General features: G+C 33.1%; 1 protein-coding gene across 1 annotated transcript in view; it reads left to right on the forward strand.

Moving 5' to 3' along the window:
• The window catches only part of ATP11A (ATPase phospholipid transporting 11A), a 213,664-nt gene that overhangs the window by 106,972 nt on the left and 93,861 nt on the right, over nucleotides 1–12,831 (forward strand). Inside the window, 1 exon segment of the mRNA XM_031958733.1 lies at nucleotides 9,117–9,239. Coding sequence (XP_031814593.1) covers nucleotides 9,117–9,239 — 123 coding nt within the window.

Consider the following 12,831-nt stretch of genomic DNA (forward strand, 5'->3'; position numbering starts at 1 on the left):
AAGGAAGGAAAGGAAGGAAAAAAAAGGAAGAAAAGAAAATTGAGTCCCCAATAGGGCAGCTTCTATTACGTCTCACAGAACAAACAGAAATGACAACCATATTAATTAGTAATTAGGAACAACCTCATATGGCTACCTACTCCATTATTGCCACTAAAGAAAAAGGCCAGCATTAGCTGGTATTATGCTCTATCAAGTTCCATATTACAAAATTCTAACTCATAGCATTTCAAAGGCAGTCTTCTAGAGATATTTCTGGTTTGAGTATGCTTTTTAAAAAATTATTAGATAGAGAATCTCAAATTCTATTTAAAGAAATTCATCATATATTCATGGTCTTGTTCTCAGATGCTAGGAAATAGTAGGGATTAATTTTTAACTAAATACTTTTACACACACTTTGAAAGCCTTAGTTTGAGTATCTTTTGAAATGGAATGTACCTTAGTACTTGAATGGATAGGAGTTTAGTAATATTTGAAAGAAACTTGCTTCTCTAGTTAAGCAGTTTATTGGCACTGACCTGTATTAGAACATACCAAATTATAGTCTTTCCTTAACAAATATCATGTGTTACATAGTTCCCCTGCCCAAAGGCACAAAGATTTACTACAAGAAGTGGTACCATTAGACCTGTGTATCTAAAATTGATTTTTTTCCATCAATGAGTCCATGAACCAACAGTAATTAAAAAATGAGTTCCAATATTGGTTTTCAGACAGCTATATTCTGTAGTTTCATTCAGAGCTATAGTGATTTGCCACTGTTTTTCTCCTTTTGGCCCTTGTTTCCTCATTTATATGCTCCTTGAGATTTAATTTATGGGGATGGTGATTGAATTGAAGTCTTTTTCTTTATTCATATTGCCTACACATTCTGAGGAAGTCCTGGGAAAATAAAATGGGAGGGAAATTCATAAAGTCTTAGAGTTGAATAGGGTCTCATGTTTGACCCTGAACCATGCATGACTCTGTGGCTTTCCTGATATATGGCCATCCAACCTTTTGTTGGAGTATCTACAGTGATGATTAGCTCACTGCTTCCTGAAACATGCCATTACTCTTTTGGTCTGCTGTAATTTTTAGGAAATTTGATCAGCCTGGCATCAGTTAGTTATTACTAAGGTTTTTATGCTTTCATGTTGAAATTTATGCTAAGTGTTGAAAAATCAATCCTCTAAGAGAAATGGCAGTTTTCCTATTGAGTCCAATTTATCAAAGATAGGTAGTTTATATTTTGCTCAAAGTCACTGAAGCTCTTATTATCTTCAAAGTTCCAGCAATCAGTGTGGAAGAGGAAAAAAGAAATATCCCATTCTTTCCTCAAGAAGTAGATTCTTTCACTGCATGAGATCCCATGGTATCACTATGGAATCACAGTGAACAAAAAATGATTTTGTAATTTAGGAAAAAGAAAACTTACCTCTGAAAATTAAGAAATTACATAACCATTTTTATTTTTTGAGAGTTTTGCTGTCCTTTACTATAAAATCCATTCGTGTTCAAAAAAAGAACATGAAAAACAATGTTCTAGATAGTTAAATAATTTCATGCTTTTAAATAAAACTGACATTTTAATTTTATTTAACATTTTATGTGTTGCCAATTACATATAAAAACAATTTTAATGTTTTTTTTCAACTTTAGAATTCCAAATTCTCTCCCTCCTTCTTTCCCTCATATTGAGAAGATAAGCAATTTGACAATGTTTGTAATCATGCAAAACACATTTCCATATAAGTCATTCTGTGAAAGAAAAGACAGACCAAAAAACCCCAAGAAAAATAAAAAGTATTCTTCATCTGCATTTAGGCTCCTGGAGATAGACAGCATCTTTTATCATAAGTTCTTCAGAATTGTCTTTAATCACTGTATTGTTGAGAATAGCTAAATTATTATAGTATATCATGATACTATTGTATGTTTTGTATTATTGTTACTGTGTACAGTGTTCTCCTAGTTCTGCTCATTTCACTTTGCATCAGTTCATTCAAGTCTTTCCATGTTTTTCTGAAAGCATCCTGCTCATCATTTATTTTTATTTTTATTTTTTAATTATAACTTTTTATTGACAGAGCCCATGCCTGAGTAATTTTTTATAACATTATCCTTTGCACTCACTTCTGTTCCGATGTTTCCCTTCCCTCCCTTTTCCCCCTCCCCCAGATGGCAAGCAGTTCTATACAAATTAAATATGTCACAGTGTATCCTAGATATAATATATGTATGCAGAACCAAACAGTTCTCTTGTTGCACAGGAAGAGTTGGATTCAAAAGGTAAAAATAACCTGGGAAGAAAAACAAAAATGCAAGCAGTTTACATTCATTTCCCAGTGTTCTTTCTTTGGGTGCAGCTGCTTCTGTCCATCCTTGATCAATTGAAACTGAGTTTGATCTCTTTGTCGAAGAAATCCACTTCCATCAGAGTACATCCTCATACAGTATCATTGGTGAGGTATATAATGATCTCCTGGTTCTGCTCATTTTACTTAGCATCAGTTCATGTAACTCTCTTCAAGTCTCTCTATATTCATCCTGTTGGTCATTTCTTACAGAACAATAATATTCCATAATATTCATATACCACAATTTATTCAACCATTCTCCAATTGATGGGCATTCACTCAGTTTCCAGTTTCTGGCCACTACAAACAGGGCTGCCACAAACATTTTGGCACATATAGGTCCCTTTTCTTTCTTTAGTATCTCTTTGGGATATAAGCCCAGTAGTAACACTGCTGGATCAAAGGATATGCACAATTTGATAAGTTTTTGAGCATAGTTCCAAGTTGCTCTCCAGAATGGCTGGAAGTATTCACAATTCCACTAACAATGTATCAGTGTTCCTGTTTTTCCACATCCCCTCCAACATTCCTCACTATCTTTCCCTGTCATTCTAGCCAATCTGACAGGTGTATAGTGGTATCTCAAAGTTGTCTTAATTTCCATTTCTCTGATTAATAATGACTTGGCTGCTCATCATTTCTTAAAACAAAAGTATTCCCTCATAATCCTATACAACAACTTTTTTGGCCATTCTCCAATCAATAGTATCCCCTCAATTTCCAATTCTTTCCCATTACCAAAAGAGCGGCTATAAATATTTTTTATACATATAGATCCTTTTCCTTTTTATTTTTTATCTCTTTGAGATACAGGTAGTGGTATTGCTTGGTCAGAGGACGAATATATATGGTTTTATATAGTCCTTTGGGCATAGTTCCAAAGTGCTCTCCAGAATTTCACCAGCAATACATTCGTGTTTTAATTTTCCCACATCTCTTCCAATATTTGTCATTTTCCTTTTCTGTTATATTAGCCAGTCTGACAAGTATGAGGTAGTAACTCAGACTTAATATATTTTTAACTCAACAAGTATTAAAGCATCCAAATCAATGGTTTAAAATATATTAAAATGAGTGCCTGTATTTTCATCTCATTAATTATCTAAAGTTATCAAACGGTTAGTTCCATGCTTAACTTTTAACAATTATACTGTTCATTGCTTAAGGTTATTGACCGTGGAGTAATTTGGTTTGTATGTGTGTTTAATTATTTAAGGTCTTATCATCATTGCCAAATGTAACATTTAAGTGTATGCTGAATTTAACACATTTATATATTAAAGAACTCCAGCTACAGAACAAAGTGAGGGGTAGGATACAACTGAGAAGAATTGGTTCATTAATTGCAAACTCTACTGGAAAGTAACCCATCTGTCTATGTATTTAAATTGAGCATAAATTTCTTACATATGCTGGCAAAATATTTGAGTTTATTCATAACAAATGTGTAACAGACTTTTTTCACTTATAGTTACTAAAAGAACATTGAACTAAACAGAGGAGTCTGTATACTCATAAGGCTAATATTATTCACCCTTGTTTTTCCATATTGATGACATAGATAGTACTTAATACACTATTGGAGATAAGAGCAAAAGTGTGCTTTTATATTGCACATAGGCAGAGATCTTTTTTTCTTAATCATCCACTATTTGTCCTTTTTGACAGGGCAAACTAGATTTAAAAATCAGTTTCAATATCTCTCTGTTCCTAGAAGAACCCTGAAATAATAACTTAAAAGTGTTGAGATAGTTTGACCCCCAAATAATGTCCCTAATAGCTGAAATATATAGAGTTTTTCTATAGGGTTAGAAATTTGGAAATCATAGTATTGGATTAATAGATTGAAGTACAAAGATTCATAGCATTTCAAAACAGGAAAGATAAAAGGTCATATCTGATCATTGAATTTTACAGGTGAGAAAGTTAAGATCTCAAAGAGATTGTGAATTTGTCCAAAATTACAGCACATAGTTAGATCCCTAAGGCTGGGATACAAGTCTCCTAACTCCTATTATTCTTTACATACTACCTTTCTGTAGATATCTAAGGCAGGTATACAAACTTCACATAATCATTTTGTTATGCCATGTATTCTGTGGAACTTACTGCATTTAATCTATTCTGTTCTCAACTTTTGTTGGCACATAAGTATTTTTGGTAGGCTCTTGAGTTTGTTGGTAATTGTACTCCTTATTGGTAATTGTACTCCCATGTCATACTACCTCACAGTTTATTCCACACTTTCTCAGCAAGTGTGACTCTTGATTGTATCCTGCTTCCATAAATTCTCAATCATCAATCTACCCACTCTGGGGTGAGGATTCCCTTTACATCTTTTACCATTCAGTGATAGTGAATGCCTGCAAGCATCCTCTTCCTTGTTTTCATTACATAATCGACCCATCTCCTTTTATGATTACATATTCCTGTAGCCAATTTTAAAAATAGCCTTTTATTTTCAAAATACCTGCAAAGATAGTTTTCAATATTCACTCTTACAAAACCTTGTGTTCCACATTTTTCTCCCTCCTTAGCCCCATCCTTTCCCCTAGACACCAAGACGTATTCTTCTATACATATTTCCACATTTATCATGCAGCACAAAAAAAATTAGCTCAAAAAGGAAAAAAAAATGAGAAAGAAAAAAAGCAGGAGGCAAATAACAAAAAAGATACTGTGTTATGATCCACATTCAGTCCCCAGTTCTGGATGCAGATGCCTCTCTCCATCACAAGTCTATTGGAATTGGCCTGATTCACCTCATTGTTGAAAAGACTGTCAGAATTGATCATCACATAATCTTCTTGTTGCTGTCTCTTGGTTCTACTCACTTCACTTAGCATCAATTTATGTAAGTCTCTCCAGGTCTCTCTGAAATCATCCTCCTGATCATTTCTTATAAAACAATAATATTCCATAACATTCATATACCATAACTTATTCAGCCATTCTCCATTGATGGGCATACATTCAGTTTCCAGTTCCTTGATTTGTGGCCACTTCTTGTGAACAAGTCATCAACAGTAAGACACTAGAATACTTAAGAAATTGTGGCTTTCCATGATTTGAAATGTTACTTCTGATTTTGTTTTTAAAGATTTAATTTCTAATTTGCTGTTTTTTCTTACTTACTGAGTATGTGGGTTGAGATAGCATAGATTTAAATAATTGTAAAAAAAAAAATCAAGGGCAACTCGGCAGCACTGGGTCTGAAGTCAGGAAAACTCATCTTCTTGATTTCAAATTGTGCCTCAAACATTTACTCTGTGCGACTCTAGGCAAGTCCCTTAACCCTGTTTTCCTCAGTTCCTCATCTGTAAAATGAACTAGAGAAGGAAATGGCAAATCGTTTCAGTGTCTCTGCCGGGGAAACATCAATTGTCGAATGATCCTTGAAGATCTTATATCTGGGCATACCAAAAAATCATTTTATAATTCCTAACTTTTCAAAAAATAGAAAAGTTAGAAAAGTTTTAAGTGATATTATTACTACAGTAAAATATAATGCTTTTTTTCTTGCTAAAGCAATTACTTTTTGGTTTATATATCCTAATGCTAACAGCTAAAGAACTCAAGTTGAAATATATTTTTACTCATGTTCTCCTAAAACTTTTCAGTCTATTGAGCTTACAACTATTAATAGAAACACATAATATATAGCTTTGTTTATGGTTCTTTGGCTGTAACTTTTAGTGGGTTATTAAGAATAGAGAAGAAAGAATAGACTTCATTGTTCAAAATCATGCTGACGTAGACTTCACTCTTTCCCCATTAGGCAGGTGTTATTTCTTAAATGAAGTGTAACATCCTGTAACAACCTGGACATAAAAGGAATGATTTGTGTAAAGCACTCTTTGTGAGGTAATTTTGGTCCACATTCACACACAATACTACAAGTAGAAAAGAGCATTTCAGAACTCCCATGTCATCTTCCTATCATGTCCCTTCCTATTTTAGTAGTCTTTTATGGAATACTAAAAGTACTGTGATCTTATTGTGTATATCACAGCCTTTTGTATTCTAATAATACTTTAGGGGGAGACCCATTACTTCTTGAAGAGTGTATATAGCTTTTAGGTCATATGTATATTATACATAATCATATTCACTTTCCTTTTTGATGACTAGAAGTCCCAGTGCCTCTCAGGATATAATTAGGATCAGTTTTCTGATTAAAAGAACCAGTGAGATTTTCCCCTTCATCATGGATCACTTTTACCAAATCCATAATATTTTCTTTAAAAAGGGCCCAGGTTTGTGAGGAGAAGTATTATGCCTTCAGTTTGGCCTTATAACAGAGAAGGGGAAAAAGTAAGTCAAGATGTGTTTTTCCTTTGATGTGTATAGATATGTCTTTGATGTTCCTAGTAACCTTTAAGGAAATTTTAAAATTTCCTTAAAATTTACATCAATAAATATCATTACTACAAAGGTGAGGAATTAGATTGGTGAATCCCTAAAGGCAAAAAAATGAAGATGTGACAGATTGAACACACACACACACACACACACACACAAAATGGTAGAGAACATTATATATTAGTCAGCAGAAATATAAATGAACTCTAATAATAGAGCAATAATCAAGTGAAGAATGGTTTCAGTTTTGTCTTTGGAAAACAGTCTGGCACAGAGAGCATCCTCAGACTTAGAAAGAAACAAGGTCAAGTTCTGCCTTTATACTTATTGACACTGTGACCTTGATTAAATCATTTAACCTCTCAATACCAACTTCCCACCACTACCAAAAATGTATTTTCCAATTTGCATTTAACAAATGTTTATTTGTCTTGAATTTCATTTATCTAATCAATAAATATTTATTAGATTCCTGCCATATAAAGACACTCTACTAGAAATTACAATGTGCAATTTTTGAGAAACCTGTAGTCTAGTAGTAGAGGTTAAGTTACATATGAAGTGGACTAATAAGCAAGTCATAAGACATACTAATAAAATAATTGTCCAAACACACAGAAATTCTCTCTGATTTGTCAGAGTGATTGTTACCAGAGCCAGCTTGTATTAACAGGATTTTGAAGGCAGAAATATTAGTCTCAATTTTTCATATTATAAATGGCTGTTTCTACTTTTGCTTCGATCTCTCTCCATCTTTTTCTCCTTTCCTGCCAGATTATGCATGAATCTATTAATGTCAGTCTTTCTCAAAACCCTTCATTGAGAAACCCTGTTGTTTATGGAATGAAGTCCCAACTGTTAAGCCATTTCTAGACTAATTTGCCAAGTTCTATACACTAGTCAAATTAGATTGCTTGTTGACTACTTGTCCCATGAACAGTCAAACATTTCCCATTTCTGCACTACTTCTATTTAAGATTAGCATCTCCTCCCCATTCTTCAATTGCTCCAATATCTCCTCCTGAAGAGAGATATCCCCATTTACTTTTTAATGTTCAGTCCAGATGACCTTTCCTTTTTCAGAATACACATAACCTTGTTTATAATATTCTATAGATTGTGTTATGACTAGATGATCTCTAGGATCTCTTCCAACTTTAACAGTCAATGCTTTTATTTTTATAAGCTCTGGAAAAGGAAATGGCAAGCACTCCTATATCTTTGCCAAGAAAACCTCCAAAGGGGGTCACAAAGTCGGAAAAGTCGGACCCAAGTCAGCAACAACATTTAGCTTTTGTACCGTATATTTGCAAAGACATAATAAGTACTTAGCTAATATTTGTTTCTTGCTTACATTAAATGATTATGATTCTTGATTATGATTCTTTCTTAAATATTAATAAATCAACAATTGTAGGTACCATTATATAGGTCTAAAGCTAATTTTTTAACCAAAGCTTTTTTTTTTTTAATTGAAATTAATTCTCTACCTTCTTCTGAAGTAGGACATTCAGATCCTACTGGGATAGAGAATCTGTGAGTTTTTTATTTTGTTGTGATTAACTTTGGGAGGAGCAGAGTAATTTCTAGTTTATTTCTGAAAATCAAAAGATAGCATGGTTAATGGAAATCTAACGATAATAATTTTAACCAATGACTTCACCATTATTTTCTAAGGCTTTTATCAGAAATTCATAGAATTTTAGGACTGGGATGATCATCTAGTTTTACAGAGTGATTAATCTATTTTTTGTTTTGTTTAGTTTATAATTTTTATTCATTTATTTAGCATTTTATTTTCCCCCAGCTACATGTAAAAAGCAGCTTTTAACATTCATTTTTAAACTAAGTCTTAATATTTTGTTATTGCATTCCATTTTAAAAGAAATTGTTTCTTTCAGATGTATGTAATAAAATAATGTTGCCATACTTGTTTATGAGGAAACTGAATTGTCAATTGTGAAAAGAAGTTTTGACTACTTACTCTTATATATTTGTGTCTTTTTGCATATCTCGAAGAAGTCAGACAGTGATTTGCAGAATCTAAACCTTAAAAAAATTTTTATTTAGTATTTTATCTTCTCCTCAGTTAACATGTAAAAACAATTTTTACCATTCGTTTTTGAACTTTGAGTTACAGATTCTCTCTCCAAAGAAGCTAAAATTTGATTACTGGGTAATAATTAAAGGTAGTTCTCATATTAGGGATTCCAAGGGTTACATCTCAACCAGCTGCATTTTCTCCTCTTCCATTTTTTGGGTGGATACTTAAGTGAACAGATTGATATCTCTCTGCCAATGTCCCAATCAACCAAAAACATTACAACTGTCATTGGACTTATTTGTCTTACTTTTGGTACTTATATTTTGAGTAACTTGTGTTGATGTTTGATGTTTGTTCTTATTTAACAGTGTGCTGGAGAAGAGAATTGGGTTGATAATCGGACCATCTATGTCGGACACAAAGAACCCCCTCCAGGTGCTGAAGCATACATTCCACAGAAATATCCAGATAATAGAATAGTCTCTTCCAAAGTAAGTTTTACTGTTAACAACCACATGTTTATTATTTTTGAACTCATTTTTCAATTAACAAACATCGATTTTCTCTGTTTTACCTCTTTCCCCAAAAATTCCTCCCAAAAATGAAAAGGAGAAGAAAGATCGTTGTAACAAATATGTGGTCAAGCAAAAAAATTCCCATATTGGCCATGACCAAAAATGTATTCTGTGCCTTAATTCCTTCACCCTCTCTATTACAAAGTGGATAACATGTTTCATTGGTGGTAAAATAATTTATAAGTAATTTGATTTGGCAACTTTATAATAAAGGTGAATCCTAAGATGAACAATAAATACTGTCTATGGAATGGAGAGCTCAATAATAAGTATTTATGAGAATTAATTTTTTTCTTCTCACTCTTCAAGATAATATATTTGTTAAAACTATTTTGTAACAGAAATTTTCTTTACAATGTGTAAATAATATTTAAAACCATCTGATTGAGGTAAAAGTTGGAGTGTGGACATTGTTGGCCCTATGGAGGGAAAAGTAGCTTTCAAAGATAAAGGATGCTCTGGAATGATTCCCAAACTTTGACACCTGATTCAGTTTCTTGAGCTTATTTGCTCTTTATATATATTTCCTATCTGACTTGTCCAGAAGCATTTGTTCCTCATTTTCCCCATTTTCTCCCAAATACCTAATATTCCTCCCATTTTGTCTCAGGCCTTTGAGATTGTTTTTTTGGGGATTCAGATTTTCAAACAAGCAAAGTGGTAAGTGATAATAAAAACAGTAAACCTTTAGCATATTAAAATATCACAGCATATTAAAAAATCACAGCAAGAAATGTGCTTTAACTTGAAGCCTCCAATAGGAAAATAAGGAAGAGATAGTGTGTGTGTGTGACAAAGAAACACTTATATTAAAGTCTCTGAATTCAGTTGGATCTCTGGAAGATTAGGATACTAATGTGTCTCAGCCCAAAAGAAGAGAAAGACTCATCGGCACCAATTTTATACTAGGTTCCTGCTACTCTTCCGAGTTGGAGATGCAAGACCACAATAGAAAGCCAAATGCCTTATTAAAAGAATTGGGTTTGGCTCAGGAGATTCTGATTAGTTTCTCTGTTATTGTAGGCAGGTGTCAGTTATGGAACTGACCATTTCTGGAAAGAAAATACCAAATTGTGTATGAGAGGAGGAATGGTAGGATGGGAGGAATGTCCATAGTGGAGTACTAAATAGAAGATCTAGCCATGTCTAGAATAGAGATAACCATTTTAGAAGAACTAGTTAGTTCAATGCATCAGCATATTTTTAGAATCAAAGACATTTCTCATTAATCCTCCCATAGAGAAGTCTTTGGGAACTCTTTAGTACTAGAGGATCCCAGTGATTTCTTTGATATACATTCAGACTGCACATTATAAAAATAGGACTTTGTCACAAAGAACTGTTTAAGTTGCCAGGGGAATTTTAGGAAAGATCTATAGATTTTATCAAGTTAATTTTATTGGAAAACTTAAGAACAGGAACTAATAATTTGAAAGTCTTTGTACTTTTAGAAAAGATAGGCTGATTAAATATTCAGACTTTTAGAGAATGTGTAAAGTGTCCTTGACTCCTAAGAGTTTTCCACTTGAGAGAGGTTAAGGAGTGGGGCGGAGTACACAAAAGACTCTTATCTCTGCTTTAGATTCAGGAATGGAATTGTGATCCCAATTCAAGGGTACTTTGAATGGTACAATGGAACATTCAAATGAATGATGGTCTGTAATTTTAAAAATTATACAGATAATCTTGTTCATGCCAGGAAAGCCCTTGGAAAGATTAAAAACTGGACATTTGGGTTGCTAAAGAAGCTTTTGTTTATTGCCTAAGTTTTCCTTGGGCTAAATAAATCAAGAATTTTTAATAAGATAACTTTTTATGAAAGAATTCACAGTAGGATTCCTTTGAATAGTAAGAACTTTAAATCCTCTTGAAAAGAGATTTTTGATTTTTTTTAACACACTCATTTCTCACTAAATTTATGGCTCTCTGTCCATCAGTTGAAGTCCTCCTCTTCAATAGATAATTTATTAAGTATTTCCTATATACATTAGGCACCAAGAGACATATATGTGTATATCTATAGATGTCTATAAATATAGAGACTAGGAAAGGTGTAAGGGAGAATTGCTTAAGACCCTGGATTGGCTAATCCACAAAAATTGACAAGTACTGTACCTAAATTTATATAATTTTATAGAATTGGAGCTAGAAGGAACCTTCTAGAGATTGCCTACAGATGAAAAACTTTAAGATTACCCAGCTGTTGTCACAGTTGTCCCAAGTCCCAAGACCAGGCCTCAGATGTCTATGTAGTGGGGGCTGCAAGTTACTGTTGGGGATGTCTGATCAGGAACATGGGCAAGGTGGTCATTCAGGGCTCAACAGGGAAGCAAGAAAGACAGATGGGGAAGGACACAAAGCCAACCCTATGTATAAGAGAATATAACAAAGTAACAAGAGTTACTTCTTTATGGAGCAGCTTTGGTTTGACTTTGTTCATTTAAAATCTCTATTACTTTACACTTTGCCCAAGAAACATTCCTTGAAAGATTTTCATGTAATTCAGAATTCTACTTTCTTTTCTCTCTGTTTGCTTCTACCCCCTTGATCTTTTTTTTTCTGGAAGTTTATTTATTTATTTATTTATTTATTTTTTGAAATATGGACAGATTCAGGAGACATTGAAAACTGTATGTCTCGTGATGTCTGTGATTTGAAGAGACAGAGGTATCCTAGCATAGATAGTATGATGGTTGTCCTTAGAGTCAGGAAGAATGGTTCAAAGTTCATTTTGGATATATACTGGCTGTGTAATTTTGGACAAGTCATTGAACTGCTCAGGTTGTCTCTCAGATCTCTAAGATGATGTAACAGAAAAGTTGAGGATCCTTATTGGTATAATGAGATTCTTTGCTGGGATTTTACTACACCAAAAAAACAGAAGTCCAAACCAAAAATTAATTTTGAAGTATATATCTCGAATATATATAATAAAATATCAGATTGAGCTTTTATTGCAAAAGATGTCCTTTTCTTAGTTCTGAAAATTCTTTTTAAATCATTCCTTATGAATCACATGTATTGGCAAGTAGTAATTGTTTTTTAATTTTTTTGAATTTGAAAATTGAATTTTTTTCTTCACAAATGAGAAAGAAACCATAGTCATATCTGAATTTATTCTGTCTGTAAATAAAGTAGTGATCAGTTTCCAGGATATTTTTAGGAATATTAGATCTGTTTATAAATAAATAATTGTTGGGGATTTGTATTTTTTTAGTTGCTATTGATAAGAATTACTTTTTGGTAGCCCTCCAGTCTCAATACCATTCAGTTATAGTTGTCAATAAGTCAATAAATTTATTAGTGTGCCAAACATTGTTGTAAGGTCTAAGGATATGAAGAAAGCAAAAGACAGACACCCTGCTCTTAAGGAATTTACAGTCTAATGAGAAAGACAACATACAAACAATTATGTACAAATGAGTTCTATATAAGCTTCTGTAAAAGGTGGAATTTTGAGAGAGAGAGAGAGAGAGAGAGAGAGAGAGAGAAAAGGGAGGAGAAACAG

Source organism: Sarcophilus harrisii, chromosome 3 (genome assembly GCF_902635505.1).
Source record: "Sarcophilus harrisii chromosome 3, mSarHar1.11, whole genome shotgun sequence".
NCBI lineage: Eukaryota > Metazoa > Chordata > Mammalia > Dasyuromorphia > Dasyuridae > Sarcophilus > Sarcophilus harrisii.